The sequence below is a fragment of the Poecilia reticulata genome, linkage group LG7 (genome assembly GCF_000633615.1).
Source record: "Poecilia reticulata strain Guanapo linkage group LG7, Guppy_female_1.0+MT, whole genome shotgun sequence".
Classification (NCBI taxonomy): domain Eukaryota; kingdom Metazoa; phylum Chordata; class Actinopteri; order Cyprinodontiformes; family Poeciliidae; genus Poecilia; species Poecilia reticulata.
Window position 1 is genome coordinate 21,238,977 of NC_024337.1, and position 25,675 is coordinate 21,264,651.

General features: G+C 40.0%; 2 protein-coding genes across 4 annotated transcripts in view; one reads left to right on the forward strand and one right to left on the reverse strand.

Annotated features, from left to right (window-relative positions):
* Window positions 1–14,581, reverse strand: part of tnnc1a (troponin C type 1a (slow)) — a 21,599-nt gene extending 7,018 nt beyond the window's left edge. Inside the window, exons 1-2 of one of the 2 annotated variants that reach the window (XM_008414116.2) lie at window positions 14,101–14,581; window positions 4,432–4,506 (exon numbers count right to left, since the gene is read on the reverse strand). In XM_008414116.2, coding sequence (XP_008412338.1) covers window positions 4,432–4,488 — 57 coding nt within the window. In that variant the 5' untranslated portion in view covers window positions 4,489–4,506; window positions 14,101–14,581. Of the gene's footprint in view, window positions 1–4,431; window positions 4,837–14,100 lie in introns of those variants that run through there. The other variant, XM_008414115.2, reaches the window with a different exon arrangement.
* A 254-nt stretch (window positions 14,582–14,835) lies between these two features.
* LOC103467587 (sodium- and chloride-dependent GABA transporter 1-like) lies at window positions 14,836–25,405 on the forward strand. 2 transcript variants are annotated; one of them, XM_008414112.2, is made up of 15 exons: window positions 14,836–15,204; window positions 16,054–16,522; window positions 16,909–17,040; window positions 17,127–17,227; window positions 17,330–17,439; window positions 17,569–17,701; window positions 18,298–18,432; window positions 18,531–18,634; window positions 19,215–19,339; window positions 19,471–19,583; window positions 21,247–21,378; window positions 21,473–21,575; window positions 21,806–21,906; window positions 22,070–22,237; window positions 23,904–25,405. In XM_008414112.2, exons 2-15 carry the CDS (start codon window positions 16,291–16,293, stop codon window positions 24,345–24,347), a joined length of 2,133 nt encoding a protein of 710 aa, XP_008412334.1. In that variant the 5' UTR covers window positions 14,836–15,204; window positions 16,054–16,290; the 3' UTR covers window positions 24,348–25,405. The 2 variants fall into 2 exon arrangements, with proteins under 2 accessions (XP_008412334.1, XP_008412335.1); XM_008414113.2 differs by having other exon boundaries at window positions 16,108–16,522.
* Window positions 25,406–25,675: the final 270 nt, after the last annotated feature.

Here is a 25,675-nt window from a genome sequence, read left to right on the forward strand (position 1 = left end):
GTGACATGTTTGGAAGTTTCAGTAGCGTTGGTCATCCGGACACTAGAGAGAGATTTCTACCATCGTCTAATGGTGCGTTTTACGCACCAAAACTACAGATTTCAAGTGTGAAACTGTCAACCTGCGTGAGCCATGCCATCTCATGCTGACAGTTCCTAATCAGCAGGACTACATTGTGAAAATCTACTCCACTGCACAGCACCCATCATGCCAATTTAAATGGTCATGTGATGTAATGATTGGGTTGACATGCAGCTGAGCTTGAAGCTCCTCTCCTCTCCTCTCTTCCCCTCTGTGTCCTCACCTCCTTGATTGCTGTGGATGGTGGGGGCGCTGGGTGGGGAGGTGGGGTGAACCTGTCAGCTTCCTTTTCTTTCTGTCTTCTCCTTTCTCTTCTTTCCCCTCTCTTGTTCCGTTCTCCTTTTTCTCCGCCTCCTTTCATTGATGACCAACCTGTCAGCAGCTCCTGTTGTAGCAGGCTGAGAGTGCCCTGCGTGCGACTGGATGATACAGTCTTCTTTTCTCAGACCACCTCTCCTGTTGGTTTCTTTGCTATATTTATTTTTAAAAAATCTGTGTGTTTTATTTATTTATATTTTCACTGCCTAACCCTGATTTACGGATTTGCCTTTAGAGACAAGGGGGAGCGATTTCTTCACTTTGCTTCACTGGCCTCAGTGGTTTGTCTTTGACACTCGTTTTCACTGAGGCATTTGGCCGTGTTACACAGCGTTCCTTAAATCAGAGCTCCAATGAGCCAGTGGCCACATTAGCTCCAGCGTACATAGCTATGCACTAACTTCCAGCCAGAGGCCTGCAACATTTTCCAGTCCACTGGACCACCAAGTGACCTACCACCCTCCCCGTCTCTCCCTGCCTCACCCCTCCCAACCTCTGAAATGGTGTACGAGAGGCCCGGCAAAGATTTCTTCTCAGATTTATGGCAGCCGAGGTTCCCTCCGAGCTACAGAGAAATTGTTTTTCTGCCACGTGGCGGCTAAAAGAGCTGTCAAGGTGTGTCTTTAAGATTAATCACAGGTTAAAGATGGCAAAATGCTGAAAGAAATTGTCATAGTTTCTGATGCGATACTGAAAAACACTTGATCTTTTTCTAAGTCTGCAACTATGTTAGGTTCTCCTGCTTGTTTAACTGTGCAGAAACAGGGAAAAGCGACATATTCAAGTGGTCATAAACATCTCCACATATTTAGATTGTACAGTATTGTCACTGCTTTACTGGCATCGTCTTTGTCTGAATCAGTAAAACAATAAAAACTAGTACACATTACGTAATAACTTGAAGCTGTACTGTTGTATTAAGTTATATCTAGGTGAAATTGTATTAATAAATTATCTAGAGAGTGTACAGTTCATGAACCAATATCTGCTGTCAACATGATGTCAGAACTATTTATGTCAGCAGGATCCAAGCAACCCAATGACTACCTGAGTAAGTTATTATTATTCAGGTATGCCAAGTTCTAAAAAGTTTTTAAACCACAAAAATGTCCTGTAATATTATAATATGTTGGTTGGCAGAGGGTGGTAAGACCACTCTGAGTTAGAAGAAACAGAAAGATGGAAACAAATAACAGACAGGCAGTTTTTCCTCTACTCCATGCTTCTCTTAGAAAGAAGAGAAAAAAACTCAACAGCAGAGTCAACAAATTATAAAAACTTTAAAATTCTAAGCATGTTAAATTCAGTGTTTATAAAGTGTCCAAAAATTAACCACCAGCCTCAACAACACCAGGCTGAACATTACTTCAGCTGGGAAAAAAATCTTGCCTAATGAACAGTTTGGGCTTTCTCCTGCTCACTTGGATTGTCTCTGGTAGATTTTCTACCAGGCCAATCAGCAAACAGAAGGAGAAGTTGTGCTGATTGGCCCAAAGAACGTTGTTTAACACGATAGAAAAAATGTATTGTTTGGAAATATTTTCACATAAAAAAGTACAGTCATGGTGTGGAAATAATTTCACTGTTTAATAAGTCCATTAGCTGCATATTTATTAAACAGCCAGCAGGATATCTACCCTATAGCACAAAGCTCTACTAATTAATAAGCTAGACAAAACAGTATAATGCTCTGTGTAATAACCACTTGAAAACAACAAGCTTAGTGTGTTTTTATATTTTGCTTAAGTCTATGATACATGCTATAACTTTCTGACCTGAAGTTTTCTAGCAGCAGATGAGACAATTGTTACTTTTTTTGTTTGAAATAAAAGAAATAAGACGATGTTAAGAATTGTTTTCCGTTCTCTCCAAATATTGTTATAAGGACAAACAGTATTATTTTTGCTCAAAGTTTTCATACCACGAAACTGGTTCTCTGCATTTTTTTAATATTGAATGTCATATATTATCATTACACCTAGGTGAGGCTGAAGAACAGAAATGGAAACAACAGATGTAGAGTATTTAATATGTTAGAACCCTACATATTTGTTCACGCTTATGCATAAATACTAAATATAAAGTCTTTCTGTAGTTGCTTGTAGCATGCAGACATTTTGTACTTGTCGCAGTAGTTGCCTTCACCTCTTCCCCTTGAATAGCTGCTCTCTGCAAAGTAATCCGACAGCCCTCGGGGTGTCGGACAATGTCTCAGATATTCCCAAGTGAAATGAACAGTGGTGCAGCTTCAGAATTATTTAATCTAACAATTGGCTCTACCGAGAGCGAGTTGGATGGGAAAGAAGGTCAAAATCATCTTCATTCCAAGCAGTTACTGCTCCACTTTTAGTTTGACAGCTATATTTCTGAGGAAAGTAGCAACAGGAATTCTCTGTATCTGTTATAAGAGTCAGGAAGACAGGAAAGAAATAAATTAAACCCATCCTTAGGGAGATCAAACATGCATTCAATGTTTAAGATAAATAGTGAAAACTGTATTTATCTTTTAGACAGAGAAACAGTGCATCCTAAAAAAAAAATATTTTCATACCTATTGTAGCCCATGACATTTTAAATTTTGCTGCAAAGTCTTCAACTCCAAAAAAGATACAGAAAATCAAGCCCTCCAATTTATGCAGAGAAGCTAGGGCTAGCTCTCCAAAGACTCCTGGTCTTTACAGATTTATTTGTTTTACAACTCAAAGAAATTGTCCTGGATTCTCTCCAGAAGCTCCTCCACAAGACTAATCAGCCTGAAATGCATCGGTCCTGCATACGGTGTTCCTTTATGATTCGCTCTGCCGTTTCTCGTGCAAACATACTCACGCGAGCTTCCACAAATGCATGCTAATGTGCATTAATGTCCCAGAATACCCTCGCGACATCTGTGTTACACAAGCTTGCGGAGCGCATGAGCTAAAGGATGAAAAAAAAAGTCCACCTATGCATCAGCTTGCATAGCTGAAGTCCAGCCTTGGGCCTCGTAGGCAGCAGTGAAGTGCGCTGTGATTTGACAAGGCTAGTGATGAGAAGCACTGTAAATATCTAGGCTGTCACGTGACTCATTTTGCGGCCTCAAGGCTGGAACGAAAGGTCAATGTTTCATGATGCCGTTGTTAACAACTAAATTAAGTGACTTGTGTGTTTGTCCCGTTGGAGCAGATAAATACATTTGACGTGCAGCAAAACTCCACTTACACCAATTATTTACATTTCTATAAAACCAAACAGAAAGTGTTTAACACAGCACGAGCTCACCGAAAAGACCTTGATGTTTTACACACCACATCACACACAGGCAGACAGACTAAAAGGTGTGAATCACAACCTCTGGGTTCTTCCTCATGCATGTCATGTCTGACACTGAGGGCAGCGCGTTAGCACGTCTTCATCATCTCTCAGTTGGCAAGTTGTGACCCATGTCGTTTTACCCTGACTGGGTGCAAAAGGTTAAAATCATATATGGATTCACAAGTTGCACCCTAGAAGAAGGAATTTCAAAAAGCCACATTCTGGATTGTTGCTACTTTTGCAGTGCATATCCATTCATGCAAAATTTAGCAAGAGGCTTTAAAAAGTCCAAATGAGTAAAAGAGTTAGCAGAATACATCACTATTCTAAGTAAACAAAACAACAACAAAAAAATAAAAAATGAACCAACACTAATATAAAAGATCAATCACATTTTTAAAGCAATGTGTGGAAGACAATGTCACCCTGCAGCAAGAGCTTTACAAGATTCACTCTGAGACACTGAAGGCTCTTGACAATGTCAGGTTCATGTGGTTGACACATTTCTTTAGCATCTCGAACACTTGAGGTCGCCTTTGAAGTGGCGAAACGGAGTGAGGTTTCCAATTTTTAAGAAAGTGAACCGTACAGTGAAGGATCACACTTTTTTTTTTCTGTGTATAAAAAAATCTTTTGATTATTTTCTTCAAAGTCAGAGGTTTCGCATGCACTAACATTGATTATGTCAAGGTTTGTAAGCTTCTAGTTAATCTACAACTTCTGAGTGAAATGCAGGCTCACCTGTGGAAATATTTCAAGGGAACTCCTCAAACACGACGTTTCCTTCTGTGACATCATTGGAAAATCACAAGGAATCTGCCAAACATGACGAAGAGAGCGGCGTATCGTTGGTTCATCACTGGGTACCATTTCAGATGCCCAAAAGGTGGCATCTGTTCCAACAACTGTGTATAATTGTGTATAACAATTGTGTATATCCACTGTTCTCTGTCCTAGAGATGGACATTTTTAGTATAAACTGTGAGTATCAACGAAATACATGTGTCAACAAAAGCAAAATACATCGAAAAGGTGCTGGCTGAAGCTGGCGCAGTAAAACGTGTCCTGTGCTGACAAGGGATGAAAGATCACCGAGAGAGGTAGAGGTCAGTACTTCTAAAGAAAGACAAATAAGCAATGTCAAAGGTTTCAAAGGCTCTCAGTGACAAAACCTTCCACTTTTAAAGTTTCCAAGTTTAAAACAGTCTCCCAAAGGTTTTGAGAGAAAAAGGGAAAGCCTGAAAGCCTAAAAGCCTAAGTCAACATGTGTTTTGTGGGTGATTTGCTGTGACAGGCTATCGAAACAGATATCACGAGGGAAGAAGCAATACCCTAAAACTTTAGCAGAATAGTTAAAGCTTTTGGGTATGCATGGGTCATCCAAATGTACAATGGGGAAAATTCTGCAAAATGTCAATGAAAGACCATCTAAAGTCATTATGTCATTCCCCACCTTTCACGTTTCGGGCGAGACCCTGGACAGGTCGCCAGTGTGTCGCAGGGCAAAGTCAAATTTATTAAGTTGTTTTTGATACGGCTTTTTCCTAACAAGGGAAGGTAACATAGGTACTTGATTGTACTAAAAATGGCACTATGTTCCTGGAAAATGCATAAAGCTATTGAAAAAATTTCAAATAAAGGCCACCTGTTTGGCAAAGGGGAAATGATCTAAATCTCATGTAAGTCCATATCCAAAAAGCTAAAAAAAAAAAAAAAAAGAAATATAATACTTTGCAGAGATTTAGCCAAAGTCTGGTCTTAAATCTGGCAAGTAATCTGTTAATTTGTGTAATGAAATGCACATAAATTCTCACTTTTCATTGACTTTTCATTGACAGTTTTACTCAACATACAGTAGGAGGCACAAAGACCTACTAGTGTTGGACCTTTAGGTCTGCAGTGAAATTATTGCAGTGTATGAATTATTCTTAGCTCTGCACTAGTTTAGATCGATGCTGCACTTGTTTTATTAAAAATCAGAAAACACATGTATAAGCTAGAAAATGATAGGTAGTATGGAAAATACGGAAATAATTTAGGTTGGGATTTTTTTTTTAAATGTACTGTCACACTTGAGCTTTCCTCTGGTCTCAGTGAGTAAATTTCTAACTTTCACAGAAGCACATCTTTCTTCCGGCGGCACCTGGCGCAACATTCATCACCCAGGTAACCATGTCGTTTGAGGTACAAGGCTGCTGGTTTCCATGGTTTTCACATTATACTAATTCTTAACACACAAGTTTTACATAAGCACAGCTCATTTTACATCTTCGTCTGGGAGCAGTGGGACTCGATACGCAAACGAAAATACTAAGAAGACAGTTTTTAGCCGTGGAAGCCGTAGCAGTTTTGCACGGCAGCGTTTGACAGCTGATGCTCATCACTTTATTCGTCTGTGAAGATATTCAAGATCTCAAGTGTTATTAGAAATCCTGCTAGCAACTGAAATGTTTTAATAATTAAAGGTGGTCAAGAAATTTTACACAGATTCATTGGTTTGAATTAGCTTAGCGATTCTTTCCTTTGTCGGGGTTCTCTGTGTGCTCAGTGATCACTTCCAAATTGATTCATAGTTTGAGACTCCTGGAGAATCCGGTGGGAATTACATAGTGCCTTCGCCTAAATCCTCACTCGGACAAACAGCTTTTTCTGTACAAGGGATTAAACATGAGTGATTCCCTGCTGCTGACATGAAACTAATTAGCATCCTTTTGAAGTAAAACAGAAACATTCCTAAGCAAGATCAGCTTTGTAGTCATGGCTGAGCAGCATTTTTAATAATTATTTTTCCTCATAAGGTGGAGGAAAAATAATGTTTTTCCTTTTTTTGCAACAGGTTCCACACAACTTTAAGGATTAATCAGAGAAACAACTACAAGGTGCATGATCAATGTAGAGGATACACTGCTCAGGTGGAGCAGACACAGTAAACATAAGAAAAATGTATTATATAATTTGGATGAATTTGGGTAATCTATCTAATCTAATAATCTACGCAATAGTTTCATTTCAAGTAAAGTTAATTTCTATAGGACGTTTCATCAATAAGGCAGTTGAACATGATTTATTAGAGCTATTCCATAACTTCACTTTGTTTTATTGTTTTTGTGCAGCTTTAGTTGAAAACTAGCAACGTATTTCCAGATCCTCAAACTAGTACATATAGTGGATCACAGCAATAAAAGGCCTTCTGAATGCTTTCTTGAGTTTATATTTACACATTTTATAGGTGATAATACATTCAATTTCATAATGCAATTTAAAGACGTGCATCATGTCTGTCATAAATGCCACAAGTTGGGTGAATACTTTAGGGTAGATAGCACTTTGAGATGTGCGCTGCACAACCCTCTTAGCGGCTCTTTTGAATTATATTTACCTGTGGGATTTGATTTTCTGCTCGTTCCTCAGCGCCCGGTCTTAGTGCTGATCAGCCTGATGGAGCAAGTGATTACAACCATCTTTTTGCCGTAATTAACAATTACCAAAGCTTTTCTCTCAGATGTTGAAGGGCCCGGAGAAGTGGTTTGGGTTGGATTAAATCTGACGTCAATGGCAAATGCAAATGTGACTCTCCCAGCTTTATGTAAAAGCTTTGAATTGAGAGCTTGGCAGGAAAATTTTGTCCACATGCTCTACCCCATTCTTTGCGAGAGCTGGAAGGATTGTGTGGTCTCACTGATGGGCTGGACAACCAGCTCCCTCAGCTTTGAAGTTGATAAACCCTTTAAAACCATGACAAATATTCGCCTGCAATTTCGCCAGAGGCAAAGCGCAGAAATGGAAAAAGGTAGCAGGCACGAGGAATAAAAAAAAAATAAATAAAATTCCTCAACCACCCAAAACTCTCCATCTTATGGAGCAAGTTAACACCGAAGGGATTACTCTTGCAAGCCTTTGAGCTTACATTTGCTGTCTTCAACAGTGCAGTTTTTCAGATAAAAAAAAAAAAAGAATAATCATGTGTCAGAGAAGCAGACAATAATGACACATCATGGCTACTGAGGTAGAACAATGATCAGGCAGCAATTTTGCTGAACAACCTCCATGTCAGTGGTGGACATGGCTGCATGGCACCGGTTAGGCAGCCAGGGTGAGACATCCAGTCAGTTTCCATAGTGATGTGGTTGAATAGAGCCGATTAGCAGGGGCAGTGTGCTGAGAAAGGATTGCAGACTGCTGTCAAAGCCTCCATTTAAAGAGTTCAGTGTCACAGCTCCTTCCTGTTTGGATATGCATGATGACGGACCTTTAGCTACCTCTGGCTCCACACACTTTTCCCTGACACAGACACGTTTCACACGCAGAAACTGTGATCTCTTTCACTTTGGACCACATGCCAAAATAAAGCCGTTATTGCAATCGAGTTTACAGAAGACGATGAAATAAACATATTCAATGATATAATATGAAATGTTTTGTTTCCATGTAGCATTACATACTTGAACCTTTTTTCACATTGCGTATTTGTATTTGCATTTACATCCGAGTTTTGAAATGTTTTTAGGAATCGTCATTTAGGCTACCTATTACCCATAATGGCCTAAAATGTTGTGTAGTTTTTCTTTTTGTTGTTGTTTTTTTCCAGTAACATCTCATTAACATAATAAAAGTGAACAAGTTTCTACACAATTGATAACCGGGGTGTATTTTGTATTTATTTGTCATCAAATCGTCCCCTAATCCTGTAATTTCTAACAATTTAATGAGACTTAAATGGACAAGAACAGTGGGATGACATAAGCAGCTTTGGGATCGAAAGAGAGAGCAGCAAAAGAAATTAAAGACAACACAAATTATTCTTGTAATTATCTGACTGCAGCTTTGATGAGCTGAATATTAGTCATCTAAAAAATTGCTTCAATTTTTCTACAACAACATAGTTTAGAAACATCCTGGAAAATAGTGATGTTTGAGTAAAACCATTATTTTATTTATTTATTTTTTTTAAAGAACCGTTAACTACACTTGGAGACGGGCATCAGCCTCATTGTAGCCTTGTAAGGATAGTCAGGTATGGACATATGGATGAATGTTTAATGCACTCTAAATATTGAGAAGTTTATCTTTAATTTGAGTGGAAGTAATCTTGTGGATATAAATGGTCTGTACTTGCACAGCACTTTATCAAGTCTGGAGGATTCCAAAGCGCTTCACACAACATTCAGTCATTCACACACATGCTCATGGAGGCAAGCCACAGGACTGCAGCCACAGCTGCCCTGAGGCAGTCTGACAGAAGGTGCCATGCACCGCCACCACCGGGGCCTCTGACCACCACCAGCAGGCAAGATGGGTCTTAACCCAGGAACACGATAACAGAGTCGGCCAGAGCAGCGAGCACTGATTGATGGAATTACTCAGCTTTGCAAATTTGTGATGTATTTGCAGTCATAAATAAATCATAAATAAAATGTGCTAAAAGGCTCTGACTATTGGTGACGTCGTACTGCAGGACGGTTTGGGAAGCGGGAAGAGATCTCACCGCAGCTGTGGCTACTTACTCAGGACACATTGTTGCAGGGGTGCTGCAAAGCGTTGTTGTCACAAAGTACAACACAGACGAAAGTTGCTAGATTTGTCACTTATTGATAAAAAGTCACTACAGGTGTCTGGAAAGACTCTAAATACAACAACATAACTGATGAGTAAGCAGCAGTGCTTCTCTAGTCCTGACCCACTCTCCTCTTCCTCACACTTGGTCAGGCCCCTTTGTGACTCGTGGCTCCGCCCACTTTGTGGGAAATTTCCTAAATTTGTCAGGTTATAGCTTCTCTAAGTGTAAAAGAAAGCAGTTTTGTGTATAAGAAGATGGCACAAAACTCCCACCTATTTGGCTGCGTAAAGTTATTATTGCTTGAAGGTATTATTTATTTGCAATACAATTTGTGCCCCTTATGGTTGATGTCTTCAGAAGATATCAAATATTTTCATATTATTCTCATTTTTTTCATGATACCATCAGTTTTGTGAAGCACACCTGTCGCTCCAGCAACAACACGCATGATGATGCTGCTGGCCCACCCCCACGCTCTAAACGCATTTAGAGTTTGAATGATGTTTTCAGGCTTGCAGCTTTTATCAATTTCAGCGAGCATCGTCACAAGATGTTTGCTTTTAAAGAAACAGGAAATGTTTTATACAATTTATGGTCAGACGGCAGGAAATGATCTTTTTATTTTTTTCAAATTGGTTTCAATTGTGTATGTACTTTCCAGGTGCTTAGCATTGTACCAAACTGTTTAATCATTTAAGGATTTTATTTTTTATAAACTAGTTTGTCAACAACCGAAAAACATCCACACATTGCCGTATGACGGCTATGATATTTTTGCATGCAGCAGCATTTAAGCTGTTACTTGCGGAGTAGGACAAAACGTGTGGTTCTGGAATGATTTGTTTAAAATTATCCTTTAGAACTTTAAAATGCATTTTGCATTTTCCACTCTCCTTTACTTCTGTGTAGCCACATGATTGCTTTTTGACCCTCAGAAGCCTAATGTTTATCACTAATGGACTTTTGCCAAAGTTAATTGACGATTTTTGGCAGGAGAAGCTCAGCAATCCCAGCAGAAAGCCATGTAAGGGGTAGGAGGTGAGAGGGGAGTGACTGAGAACATTACACTGTTGCCTAGCAACACATGTACAAAAATTTGAAATGATTTAGAGCCCCCATACTGGTTATCATGGAGGTCATATGTTTACAAAATCCACACCGTGTGCTGACTGTCACACAGAGCTGCCAACAGACAGAGTACCTCTCTGCTGAGCACCGACAGGCTGATGCAGATACATTCAGATGCTGCTCAATTTCACTGGATTTGTTGAAAAAAAAAAAAACTTGACTTAGCGGTAAGTGCCACATACAAATTCCTAAAAGAGGGAAAATGGTGTTTTAAAGATGCGGGATTTAACTTCTTTGCATAATTAATCCCCTTGACAAAGGTAAGAAGGAAGAGAAGTGGAAGACTCCCCAAATTTGGAGGACGCTCCACTTGGTATTCCTGAAATATCTGCAGCCAGCGAGCTCTCTGAGTCTCACATCCAACAATACCTCTACGTGACTAATCTGGCTGAAGCTGATTGTTATCAGCTAGAAATGTCCTCTCAGCTTCTTTAGCTTGTTTGTAAATTGAGCGTGTTTGGGACAGAGCGAAAGCGAGCCGGAGGAATAGAAAGAGAACAGAGAACAGAGAGAGAGAGAGAGAGAGAGGGAGAAGTAGAGAAGGAAAAAGGCGAGACAGAGTTGCTGATGCACTTTCTTCACAGAAATTTAGGTCACGGCAAACAAAACCTTACACAGACGAAAAGCAGACAAACAAAAAGCATCTTTACCTTGCACTGTTTTTTTTTTGTCTCCAAAGTTGACATCTCAGTGTGGAGATTTGCGATGTAAGACGGCGTATTCATGCAGTAAACCTCTAAAACTCTCATCATGTGAAGGTGTGAGGTAAATTTCATCAACCATCCCTGTGTGCAATGACTAAATTATATTTAGGCTGCACAGAGAAAAGCAGAGTAAGCCCTTATTTGGTTACTCTTTATTTCCCAAGTGAAAATATGCCAGTTCTCGCCCAGAACTTTAGCTGGAGAAAGGCACCAGCAACCCTCCCAACCCCACTAAGGGACAAGGGTGTACAGATAATGGATGGATGGATGGATGGATGGAAATATGCCAGTCTCTCCTTCATCAGAGACTGGCATATTTTTGGTGTTAACAACCAAAGAAGAACGAATGTATGTCAGCAATCAGAGAGAAAATAAACACATGCCAGCAACAGAAAAATGTATCTGACTGTAAAGTTCTGAGTGGGATCAATTCACAAGACATGTTTACATTTCATATCCACTAAGGCAGACTCCTTGTTGTCAGACCTAAGGCTTTTTTTTTCTATTTGTTTGCTGATTTAGGATTAGATGGATATCATTTCTCTGTTTTCTTTCCAAAAACTTCCTGCAAAGGAGTTGTGAATACTTCTTTGCAGGAATCTGCAATCTTCTCTTACCGCTCTCATTATGAGAAGGAAGAACTCATGTCAATAAAAATGAGTGATAAGTATTTTATTTCTTTTTTTTTTTATGTCGTCCGTATTATCTTCAAATGCAAATAAGGTTTTTACTTAAAACCCCAAACTCCATCGGTCATCACAATAACATGAGGGTTTGCGGTGAGAAAATAAAGCGGGATGTGTACACAAATCCAGGAAAAGGAGGAAAAACAACGGGGTGACAACATGAATAAAATATGTGAATTGCTTATGATTAGCATACTAATGACTAATCATCATGCTAATTAGTTCATTTTGGGGACTGAAATTGCAGAGTGGCGCTAGAAAATATGACTCCAAGAAGATGCATTTGACAAGTGAGAAATGCTCTGAAAGTTAAAGGGAGACGATGAGCTGACAAAGCTATCGATTTACAGCAAGGCTGTTTAAAAGGTTTAGATTTTGTTGGCATCAGTTGAATCAGAAATTTGTAGCAACAGATTACACCAGTGTTTGTGACACTTTAAAATGTCACGTTGTTTTCTTTCTTGCATTTCCTGATTTCCTTTAGGCTACATGGCTTTGCAAAGGTAAATCATCAAAGGGTTTCAGTGAATTTTTTTTTTCCACAAATGAAAGCTGAGTGAGTTGCATGCATTTGCATTCAGCCCCTTTCATCGATACTTTGTAGACGCTCCTTTTCAGCAACTACAGCTGCATGTCTCTTTGCATAACATCTAATCAAATTGGATAGATAGCACATGCTAACATCAATCTTCAGGGCTCACCACAGGTTCACAATTGCGTTTAGTTATTCTAACACATAAACATGCTGCGGTCTAAAGCCCTGAATTGCGGCTCTGGTTGTATGTTTACGGCTGTTTTCCTGCTGGTAGATGAACTCCAGCCATAGCCACCAACAGGTTTTATTCCAGGATATTCAGCTCCATCCATCTTCCCATCGGCTCTGACGGCCTCCACTGTCCCTGCTGGCAAAATGTGTCCTCACATCATGCTGCTGCCATCACCGTGTTCCACTATGGGGATGTTATGTTCAGGGGGTTTGTAGTGTTTGTCCGCCAAGCATTTTGCTTGACCTCCGAGCGTCTTCTCCCACACATTGACAATTTTCATTCTGGGACTTCTTGTGGTTTTCATTTAACAATATTTTCTTTCTTTCTTCATTACTTTTTGGTCACTCATCCAAAAACACCAAACTTGTGGAGTGAAAGATTCTTCCACTTGGGTTGTGAATCTTTGCTTCTCTCCCAGGGTTATCTTGGGCATCTTGGCTACTTCTTTGACTCATGCTCTTCTTGTTTATCTTGGCAGCCATTAGCAGGTTTTCAACCTTTGTCATTCTCTCGTCCTCTTTGGATGATGGAAGGAGAATCTTGGCTTCATCAGATCATCTCCAAAGCCTGGAGAAATAAGGCTTTGGAGCCTTATTTCTCCAGGCTCCAAAGCACCTAACCGCGCTTTGAACTTGTTCACAACTTCAGCGAGGTACGTTTATTGGTCTTCATGATGCTATTAATGTTCTCCCACAAAATCACGAAAAATATTCCTTTTTCAAGAACTTTGGCCTTTTTCTAAATATTTTTTAAGGCATGTGTTTATGTCTTGTACAAAAAGCATGAGAAAAATGACCAGACAGAAACAGTTTTACCCTTTTACAAATCCCCATCCCACCCCCCCATCCTTACACAGATTTTACAGCCACTGGGCCTCTAAAATGGGGGACTAGCGGTTCAATCTAAGCGGCACACTGAAAGCCATTAAAAAGAGCGGACAAGTAATTCCAGCCTAATGGAGCACATACGGCAGTCACAAGGAGCCACATGAAGGCTTCCTGCTGAAATGAAAAAAAAAAGACTGAGGGTCCGCTGGTGGAAAAGTGCAGCGAGATAAATCAAAAAGCTCCGGGGTTCAGGGGTCAGCTGGCTGGGTGTGCATGTCACCAGCCCCATTGGACACGCCTGCGTGCTCCATCAGCAGGTGTATAAATATGTGTCATGTTTCACACTTTCATGTCCGCAGGGACAGCAAACCAGATGGGATTTTAAATGCTGCATTTCATGTGGCAACATTTAGTGGGTTAGTTCACCCCTCATTGGTTTACCATCTGGTGCCCTCTCAGCCCCGCGATAGGAGAGGAGCGTTCACACCGCACTTGTAAACGCTCCCGATGTCTCTCTGTGCCAGAGCGCATTTCCAGCAGTTTACATCGCAGTGTGCGCCGCGCCGCCTCCTACACAACTCTTTAAAAGGTGTATTTCTGCGAGAACACGTGTTTCATGTGGGACACAAAGTAAGAGCGTGGAGGCAAACTGCAAAAGCTTCAAATAAAAAAAAAAAAAAAAAGTTGCAAATATTCAAGAAAATCAAACAAGTTGACTCGCTTATTAAGCAAATCACTTACCAGAGAGTTAGATCCTCTTGTTTTCTGTCTTGTCTTCTCCTATTTTCCATATTTTTTTACGACAAGCAAAATTTAAAAAGCAGGAAAAGGTGAAAATTCGGCGCATTCCTCTCGGCGCTGTTTCCATCTTTACTTTTTTTTTTAATTGCCAGAGTTTATGCTCTTCCAGTTTATCCTACTCATATCATCCCAGCACTTGTGAAGGCGTCGGGATTTACAGGCTGAGTTAGACAGCCAGTCACTGTTGCCTCCCTTTCTTTTATTGACGGGCTCCCTTTATCTCAATTTGCCAAGAATTGCCAGACAGCCGCCGACTGACCTCAGCCTCCGAAATGCAATACGAGTTTGGACACGACGGGGCTGCGCTATATTTACCCCTCATATGTTGCCATTTTGCACCTCGGCCATATTCTATTACGGGGGGGTGGGGGTTCAGGAGGGGACTCACATTTCGAACTGCTTGGTGTCAATGCAAATAATAAATAAATAAATAAATAAATAAATAAATAAATAAACATAAAAATGTTTCAGTTTTATGTTTATTTATTTGGTAACATTCTTAAAACTTTCCAGCGTTTTTGAAAATGTTCTTCCAAAAAAAAAGAAAAAAAAAAAAAAAAAGAAAATAATCCAAACTTGAACGGAGTGAAACCAAAATAATATGATCTCGGCTCAGCCTATAGATGAGAATGAGGATGAGGAGGGGAGGTAAGGGGGGCGGAGAGGGGGGCGACTTTGAGATGACATTGAGGCTGTGTAGATGGGAGTTGAGTCTCTGGTTGTTGATGTTAGACAGTCGCACAAGGCGAAGCGGCTGCTGCCCGTGTTAATTCAACCTCCTCCTCTCTCTTTCTGTCTTCTCCTCCTCCTCCTCCTTCTTCATCCTTCTGGTCTTCAGCACTGCTCCCCGCTGGACAGCTCCCGCTTGGACCCCACGAACGCCGCATGGTACCCTTTAATGTCTTTTAATGGAAGTAAAATCTATTTATGTTTCAAGACACACCCGGAGTTTACAACTTGACCCGCGGGAGGAATCTTCGGATCCCTCGTTTGGAGATTTGTGGCAGTCAGCGGAGGCTCGGCGGTGCGGATCCCAGATTCACTGTGAGTAAAAAAAAAAAAAAAAAAAAAATGTGTTAAATATTTGCTGTCTATATCTGTGGGAACCGGTTAATACGCGGCTCGGCTATTTGTCCCCTCCGACAGCAGTCGGATTGACTGGATTGTGACTGAAGCTGCTGCTCTGCTGCTGAAGGGGGGGATCAAGTAAATATTTGCACACTTATCTCAAATCAACAGTCGAACATGCGGAGCTGATTCCTGTCTGCTTGGTGTTTGCAGATGCAAAGAGTCGCATTCTGGTGCGCAGAGTTCCCAATTAACATGGCAGAATGTGTGCAGCTTTATGCGTAAAGCTTTTACGCATTTGGACATCCCTTTTTTTTCTATTTTCTTCGTCTCCACGGTGCGTTTTGTTTTCCAGCGTGTTAGAGACGTCCATCTGTCCACGTTTACTTTCAGCTATCCACAAAAATAACTGACGGGAGAATCTGTAGGTGTTGAATAGTGGACCTCGTTGAGTTAAATTTTCATAGACTGGACACTACATTGCTACGGTGCGTCCTGCGTGTTTTGGAACACTTTGCACTTCTCCTTAATTTGGCACATTTAAATTCGGAATTTGTTTAGACAATCATGTCTGTTGCTTTGTTTGTTTGGCTGTTAAATTCTGTGCAAGCTGATTTGTGTGGAGGCAAGGCAGCATGCCTCTGCCATCAGTGATTTGACATGAATGAAAAAAAAAATGTTCTGGTGCCAAAAGATCAGAGAACTCTCAGTCTGCACTTTAAAATGCGTCTTTGGAGTTGAAAAGTCAATGATTTGTTTAAACTGCTGCTGTTGATTCAGAGGAAATGAGTGTGGTACATTCTGTGTCCATCTTTGTTGAAACAGGTAACCATTTTTCCTGCACCCTCAAACAACCAATCACTCTATCCACGATCTTAGGTTGACAACGACTGACCAGTCGGTGTTCGCACAGGCTCCATCTCCAGACATTTGGTCCGAAGGTTTAGTTGTAGAAAAAAAGAGTCGGGGGGGGGGGAGAAAAAAACCGCGAAGCTGCTGTCTACGTGGACCGGTGCTGAAGCCTCCCGTCCGACTGCCAGGTCCTTTGCCAAATCCAGAGACATGGCGACGAACGGCACCAAAGCGGATGGACAGGTCACAGAACTGAACGAGGTGGCCGCCAACAACGACAAGCCCAAGTCCCTGGACGTGAAGACCGAGAAGAAGCAGAAAGACGTCCCCGACAGAGAAACATGGGGAGGAAAATTTGATTTCCTCCTGTCTTGTGTGGGTTATGCAATTGGACTGGGGAACGTGTGGAGATTTCCCTATCTCTGCGGGAAAAACGGCGGAGGTAAATACTTCTTTCACTGTTCATGTATGCACACACTGAGTGAGCCATTCAGATCAACAATGCACATGATGGAGCTTATAATTTAGCGACTCCAGAATAAAAATAAAAAAAAGCAAAAAGCATTGCCTATGTGTGTAACCCAGTGCTGACCAATATAAACTGAATTTGGCTGCACCGAATTATAACTAATATGCATTTTAATGTATAAATCTGAGTCTCCCTACATGATTGGGCAGATTTGATTGAATACTTCTGAATATGATGAGATTTGTAGTGAATTTGTGATGCATAAATAAATTGAATTGAAGCTAATTTAATATATTTCACCTGATTTGTGCAGCTTTGCATTTTTAATTCCTTAACCTGATGCACTTCTGTCCATCCAGGAGCCTTCTTGATCCCATATTTTCTGACTCTCATATTTGCTGGGGTCCCTTTGTTCCTACTGGAATGCTCTCTTGGTCAGTACACCTCAATTGGAGGGCTTGGTGTGTGGAAACTGGCTCCTATGTTTAAAGGTACAATAAAAAATAAATGCAAAATGCAAATGCAATCCTTTCGAAATTATTTTTAAAACACATCTAAATCATTTTTTGAACGTCAGGTGTGGGCCTTGCTGCAGCTGTCCTCTCCTTCTGGCTTAACATCTACTACATTGTAATAATTTCTTGGGCCATTTACTACCTGTACAACTCATTTACCACTGTAAGTATTATTCAGAAAAACAGTGTGTAGGAAAATCTCAAAATTGGTCAAAATGGGGAGCAAATTGTATTTTTTATTTTATTATTTTTTTACATTTTCCAGGATCTTCCATGGAGCTCATGTCACAATATATGGAACACAGAAAAGTGTTACACAAACTACTCCATTCCAGATACCACCAATCTCACCAGCGCTGTGGTTGAGTTCTGGGAGTAAGATATTGATTTTTTTTTTTTTTTTCTGCATGCCTCCCTCAGCGATATCAAAAGATGGCCTCCTCTGCTGCTTGTTTGCTGCCCTGTGTGTATAATGGTATCGTCACTGTTTCCCTCTTCTTACAGGCGCAATGTGCATCAAATGACTGATGGCTTGGAAAAACCAGGCCAACTCCGGGTGCCATTGGCAGTAACACTGGCCATCGCCTGGGTCCTTGTGTACTTCTGTATTTGGAAAGGGGTTAGCTGGACAGGGAAGGTAAATGTTTTTTTTTTTTTTTGTGCTTTCCAATACCTATTTATGCTGGTTTCTAATAAGAACACGCGACTCCCATGCAATATTAAACAGTCTAATACCTGCTCATCAATCTTTCAGATTGCATTCTGCATGGCCTGGAATTGATTTTTTAAATAAGAGACCTTAAAAATAAAACTCACGCTCCCCTAATGCCGTTCTTCCGGCCTCTTGGTTGGCTCCTCTAATTCCAATTCTCCTGACATGTTTTCCGTTCCGAGTGTGGATTCCTGATAGGAGGAGCAACAATCAGCCATACTCCCTCAATCTGGATTTATCCCCCTTTTTCACTTGGAGCAGTTTCTCCCCCGTGTGACGCCACATTTTAAAAGTCAAGTTCATCACATGGCCATGCTAAACAAGATTTGTTTTGGTCACAGCCAGACGCCTTCCTCCCGCACCTCCCAATCAAATAATTTGCTGCCTGAATATCTCAGAAATGTGGCTGAAGATTGACTATGTGATTTTGTTGTTGTTGCCTTCACAACGCTCATGAAAACAAATGTTGCAGCTTGAACATTTTCATGGATTTCTACTGATCACCTCTTCACATCTTCCAGGTTGTTTACTTCTCGGCTACGTATCCCTACTTCATGCTGTTTATTCTCTTCATACGTGGGGTGACCCTACCTGGAGCCAGAGAGGGAATCTTGTTCTATATCACCCCTGACTTTGAAAAGCTGAAAGAATCTGAGGTAACGGCATGTTATTATGGGATTTGTTCCTACGTGCCGCATGCTCGAGTGAGCAGAGCCCGGCCTCACGCAGCTAAACTCTCCTGCTCCTCTGTCAGGTATGGCTGGATGCAGCTACGCAGATCTTTTTTTCCTATGGACTGGGTCTGGGGTCGCTTATAGCTCTAGGTAGCTACAACACGTTCAATAACAATGTTTACAGGTAAGTGCTGCTGATGATTCATGAACTACATTTGATTTATAACATCACAAGGGAGAAAGCTGCAGATATTGAAAACAGATATTGCAGAAAGGTGTATAAAATTCATCCCCTTTTCAAGGATGCTTAAAAAGACTATTGTGGCTGTTTGGTATGAATAGAGCATCAGTCTGAGGACAAGGTTCTTTCTGTTTTGTTCTTTCTGTTCTGTAAAAACAAAAACTATTACCATAATGTAGGAGTGTTTTCCCTAACAGCCCCTCATTCTGGGTCGCATAATCAGTTACGTAAAATAGTTGCATTCAAATTAGCTTGTTTGTCGCTTATTATTCAATATAAGGTAATTTTCCATTTCATTGAAACAGAATATGTGTATTTCATCCACAAGGTTTGCACTTTCACGTTAAATCTTGCAGTAAAAGCACTCCCACGGCTCTTCTTTCTGGTTTACCTGCACTCTTTTTTGTATTATTATTTTTTTAGAAAGGTCAAGATAGAATGGAGAGAAAAAGTCAATTTAAACCTTTCACAACATCCCCATTTAAAAAAAAATATATATATATATATTATTTCCTCTCCCCAGAGACTCTGTCATTGTGTGTTGCATCAACTCATGCACCAGCATGTTTGCTGGCTTCGTAATCTTTTCCATTGTTGGCTTCATGGCGCATGTGACTAAGAAAGACATTGCGGACGTGGCAGCCTCAGGTAACTGCACATGGCAGTGGCTTCAGTCACTGTTACTCTCTGCTATCCCCAATAATCATAAAATTAGCATGCTGTTTTGGCAGCTTCAAGAGTGATAAATTTTACAATAATGCTTCCTATTTACTATCCAGGTCCTGGCTTAGCTTTCCTTGCATATCCAGAGGCTGTAACCCAGTTGCCCGTATCACCTCTGTGGGCCATTTTGTTCTTCTCCATGCTGCTCATGCTGGGGATAGACAGTCAGGTAAGGGGCTTGGTGATGATCTGCTCATGCGCTGACCTAAATTTTTAAAAGCAGTTACATATCATGCAGCTCACCTCTGCTCTCTGCATGATAAGCATGCAATTTGCTTCTCACAGATAGCTGTAGCTGAGCTTTGACATTAGTTGTCAAAAAAAATTTTAATGCAACCTTATCACCTCCATTTGCATTGCAGGCTTCACTGTTTCTTTACTATGTGTGTGTGATTTTAATATGGCCCCAAATGGCCGTGACCAAACAGGCTTCAATGCAAAACACAGAAATTACGGATTTTTTTTTTCGCATATTTTGGTTCTTTTTTATTTGTGTAATCAGATGCAGTAAAATAAATGAATTAATAAAAAAAAAAAACCTGCCCATTAATTTTTTTATTTTATTTACAAATATTAAATTGAAAATAATACCTGTGGCTTGATTCACTTTATGTTTAAGATAAAAAAACACCAGGAAGGAGAAAGGAAAAAAATGATCTGTTCCCGTTTCCATGTCAAGAACCCGATACTGCAAAGTCTGACTGCATTTTGCGCCATTTCTTCTGATCTCCACAGATTTCGCCACAAAACATGAAGGGACATAAAAATAAATTAATTATCCTAAATATTAATGAGGTTGAATGAGGATAAAAATAATAATGATTATAAACATTTGTCATTGCGCTGTGTGCCTGATTTCAGGAAAAACTCAGCCCAGTGAAATATGGGTAATGATGTGAAACTGGGGTGTGGACGGTGTCAAAATGTATAAAAACTTGCATTTTTCGATGTGGAGATAATGGATTCTTTGTATTCATGTCTGTGTTAAAATCAGTTACATTAATGTCATGTTGAGCATGTAAAATATTTGACATGATGAAAAAAATGTGAATAACAAACAACAAATGGATTGTTATGTTTTCATTTAAAAATACAAATTGCTCAAAAAAATGTTTTTAAGACTGTAATGATTATGTTGAATAATAATTATTTTTTTATTAGGTTTGATTTTCCTTTTTTAATTTAAAAAACATAATACCAGGCAAAGAAAAATAAGATACCGTCCACACCTTAAACTCCAAACTTCATTAGCTGGGTTTATGCTTCACCTTGTGACATCACAGATTACATATGGTGTTTCTCGACATGCAATATAAAATACAGCAGAAGTCTGTGTAAAATATGCAGACTCATCCTTACTTTTAAAATTGTACGATTGGCTCTATGATTATTTTTCATGCTGTTGTTCATCTGTATTTGTAAACATCTCTGAGGTGGACAGAAGTAATAGCGCCTCCTACAGTAAGAGACCATGATAGCAGAATTCTGCGACTGTCTAGTTATATGAAAAAATTGACCAATTTATTTTTTTTGCCAGCGTTTTTGTTTTTATTTGAAACATAAAATGAAACAACTAAAAACAAATCACCATTCTATGCCAACTTGTTGATCATACCAAAAATGACACGAATCCGAATCTAATATTCAGCATTTTTTCCGCTCACTTTTGTTTTTCATGACTGGATTTTGATGAGAAGTGAGAAATTACCAAAACATACACTGATCCCAAATATTACCAAAACAACAGAGAAAGAATCTGAGAGCAACCAGGTCAGAGCAGTACACATATCCATTCAGATGTTTCAAGCTGTTCCTGTGATTGTGTCCTTCAGTTCTGCACCGTCGAAGGCTTCATTACCGCCCTGGTGGACGAGTTCCCCAGAGCTCTTCGAGGCAGACGAGAGATCTTCATCGCCGTTGTCTGTCTCGTGTCCTATGTGATTGGACTATCAAACATCACACAGGTACAGCAGGGCAGTTCTGTATCAATGAGCTTTTTTCTGTGTTTTGCCTTTTCTAATATTTCTTTTCTTTGTTGTTGTTATTATTTGTAACCAGGGTGGAATCTATGTGTTCAAACTGTTCGACTACTACTCCGCCAGTGGGATGTGTCTGCTGTTCTTGGTCTTCTTTGAGTGCATCTCCATATCTTGGTGTTATGGTGTGTTTTCTATTCTCCTTCATTTCAATATAACCACAAAAATGACTCCTGAAAAAACGAAATCTGGTCAAGTGCGAGTGCGTTGTCGTGTTTTACCTGCTTCAGAGTCTGCTCAGCCGCAAGGTCGCGAGCGCTCATGTGTCATGCCTCATCATCATGCATGGCGGCTCTCGGAAGACAGAAACCAGTCAGATGTGAACATTTTGGTCACGCGTTCATTTGTCCGGCAGGTGTGAACAAGTTTTACGACAACATCGAGGAGATGATTGGCTACAAACCCTGTATATGGTGGAAACTGTGCTGGGTCGTGTTCACCCCTCTCATTGTCGCTGTGAGTATTTTGAGCTAATAGGATAGTACATCTAAAGTCACGACATGAAAGATGAAACAATAAATAAAGTCAATATTACCTGCCTGCAGCCATGCCAGGCTGAGGGAGCGCTGCCTGTAGTCAGAGGTGTCAGGATGCATAAAGCGTCTCTTGTCTCCCACAGGGAGTGTTCTTGTTCAGCGCCGTACAAATGGTTCCCCTCACGATGGGAGACTATGTGTTCCCAGGCTGGGGTCAGGGAGTGGGATGGCTCATGGCTCTGTCCTCCATGGTTCTCATACCAGGATACATGGTCTACATGTATCTCGGGCTCAAGGGCACTTACAAGGAGGTGAGATGAAAATGTTAAATACCCCCCCCATTTCATTCCTCACATCTACTGAAGTTGTAACCATTAGGGTTTGGTATCTCAGTTTTGGTAGCTTGAAACACAAAAAACTGACCATTATATTACAGATGCGTGATAATTTCCTATTTAATCAAGATTTACCGATTTGCTGACTCAACTGATCAGACAATTGAAATTGAAATGATAAATTAGAATGGTGCAAGGAAATAAATATTTGTAGCTAAATGAAAATAAAGCATTCTATTGTTTAAAGATAAAAATCTGTCTCAATAAAAAGCCTTGAAATGCAGAAACAGTACATTGAGTCTCAGTGGAATATGAAAAATGTGTGATGCAACAGATGTGCTTGTGAGCCATTCAGAATAGAAGATAAAGCTGTATTTTTAGATTGTGCACATTGAATCTAAGTTAACCTTCCATTGAGGGATTCTGAATATGGCTCTTTGGTAGAAAATATCAATTCATGGACATGTAGAGGATGGAAAAACTAATCTCATTGTTAAAACAGACATTGTGACAGTAAAACCGACTGGTCTCTTTTTAAATATAATTAAAAATAATCAAAAAAGTAATGGTAGAACTTCTTTTTTTATTCAAATATTGCACAAAAACTTTTAAACTAGTTAGCACCATTTCTAGCCAATGTGCCACACAAGTAGCAATAAATGTTTAACCATACGATCCATGTGAAATAAAGTGTGCTGGACTGACAAGGTACCAAAATCACATTGAAAGTTTAATTCAGAATTCTTAGCATTATATCTATGTTACCTTTTTCAAACAGCAGGAGTTACCACTGGTAAATAATTACCCTTTGATAGTGAGAATGGCAATGAAAGAACAATCTTCAAGAGGTTTCTTAAAATTTGTCACCTTCCTCACATCAGAATGGGTGCAAGCATATAAAAACTCATGTAACTATATTTCAACCATTTACTTCTTCTCATGACTCATCTATGCTGCACATGTGTATCACTGATACAGAAGCTATACAACTGCAATGATTTAATATTATGACTTCATCTATGCATTCTATGCGGCTTGCATTGATAAAGATCCACTCATCTCAGTATGCTGGCTGCTTGAAACTAAAGGAAAACTGGCAACTTGATGGATTTTTTAAAAATAATTCAGACAATGACTATCTGACCACTTTGAGGCACTGATAGAATATTAATATGTTGGTCGTCATCAGAGGGTCAGTTGCTCATTACATCTGAAAAAAGAATGAAACAGCATGACGAAATCATGGAAAAAGTAATGTACCGCTATAACTTTAACAAATGCATTTTAAGAAAGGGAGCAGCATATCAAGTGGGACACACTTAAAACTGTGGCAGGATTTGATGTTGATTGAGTGCATTTTCTAACTTTCAGATACACATGATACAGATTTGTCAATTCACCAGCATCCAAGCATTTGATTGAGCTAATTAAAGATGTTTACATGACTATAAAAGCATGTACCTCGAGGCATGGAAAGGTGGATTGAATGTACAACAACCTATTTCCATCTCTTTAAAAGTTGTACAAAATTATCAAGGAATGCAGAGACCAACACCCAGAGAAAACCATCTGTACCGGAATTATTAGAACTAATTTTGTAAGCTAGCGTAGCATTCTCATTCGCTCTGTTTTACTCTCCCAGCGACTTCGAATAATGTTCCAGCCTCCCAAAGTTGTCAGGAAATGTCAGGAGAACGGACCTGAACAGCAAGTGGAAACCAACACGGCCAACCTCTCCAGCCCTGCCAACCCTACCAACCCCGCTAGCGCCACTAACCCAGCTCCCGCAAACCCTGCCAGCCCGACCAGCACGGCTCCCGTAAACTCAACCAGCCCTGTAACACCTGCCACCCCGGCTCCTCCGCCAACAAACCCAGCCTCGGCTTCTAGCCCGGTAAATCCGACGACGACTCCCGCTGCCACTATTACCACCACTGTCACTACAACCAGTCCGGTTAACCCGACTGTCAAAACTGTTAGCCCGACCAGCCCAGCTCCTAACCCAACTAGCCCAACAGAGCCCGTTAATCTCCCTAACCCGACAAGCCCGCCCTCTAACCTGACCAATGCTGAGGCCAATGTGTAGACAACAACAAAACCCTCATGGAGCATGTAGACAAAAGAGAACATTACAAAGGACTTCCAAGATTTTAATTGATTCACCTACCTCCAGGGGCAATTTGTGATCAAAACAGATTTTCCAACCATGCTTAATTTTTCTGTATTTGTTAAATCAAGCCAATGATGTCTTATTGTTGGTTTGTGTTCTGAAAACAAAGTCAAAGACTGTTAGTGTTCACCGATACAACCGTAATTCAGAGAAAAAAAAAATGTAAACATACTGTGTAATACTGTGAGAAGAGAAAAAAAAAAACTATAGACTTATAGATTAGAGATTTGTTGAATATCTTCATGAATCAAGTAAATACCGTGTGAATATAGTAGATTAAGTAGTTAAACAAACTTGACATCGCGAAAGAATGCAAGGGATGCCGTCAATTTCTTTGAGGACGTTTACCAAACCTCACACAGTTGTCTCTTTTTCCAAACATTGCTCTCTGTGAGGTAAAACTAGAAGCCGCAAGGCGAACTGGGAGCTCGGAGTAAGCACAATGCCAATAAGAAGTTCGTGTTTAGGAGCAATCTGGAGACGTCCAGAGTCTGTTGCAAAAGATTTTGTGTGTGAGAGAGACTGTTATTTTTTTCCTTATTTTTTCAGTGTAAAAAAAAAAAAGAGAGAGAGATAAAACTTTTATGTGATCAAAGCATTTTTAGAATTATTTTTAGGATGTTTTATACTATGTATGTTGAAGTGGAGGACCAAAATCAATAGGCAGACAAAAGCAAAAACTATGCCATTGAGTATTCGGTTGGCAAAGCACAGGGTACAAAGAAGTACAATGAACAAAAAAAGAAGAAGAAGAAGAAGCACACAGTTAGAAAAGTGATTTGCAAACATTGACTATCTCTTAATGCTGACAGTCAATCCTGTTTACGTTTTGCATGCTTTCCTCAGGAACATCATTGAAAAGTTTCTCAAATGTCTCCTGAGAAAAAAAAAAAAAGAAGAAGAAGAACAGAGACGGCCTTAAGCCAACACACCAATTTCAGCCAAGCGATAGTCTGTTTACATGACTGGGCAGATCTACAAAACACTTACACTTTATATGCTAGCACAAAACAACCGGGACCAACTCTGTGTTTAAGTACAGTCATGTTTTCTTTTTCTCTATGTGTCATGATCAATCATAGTCCGATCAATATGTATTCAGCAATACATATGTAGATGTTTAAGTGCAGACCAGTCAGCAAAGTGGTCTGTTTCTCTTTTTGTTTATGTTGTCTTTGCTTTACCGGGGGAGAGAGAGAGAAAAAAAATAATAATAAAAAGAACAAAAAGCACAAATGCTTTTT

What these genes read in the sequence shown, in the direction of transcription:
- LOC103467587 (XM_008414112.2), top strand. Translation starts at nt 16,291, where the DNA reads ATGGCGACGAACGGCACCAAAGCGGATGGACAGGTCACAGAACTGAAC. An exon ending in AAAAGCTGAAAGAATCTGAG is followed by an intron (nt 18,433 to 18,530) that starts GTAACGGCATGT and finishes CTCCTCTGTCAG; the next exon opens with GTATGGCTGGATGCAGCTAC. An exon ending in TCACCCCTCTCATTGTCGCT is followed by an intron (nt 21,907 to 22,069) that starts GTGAGTATTTTG and finishes TGTCTCCCACAG; the next exon opens with GGAGTGTTCTTGTTCAGCGC.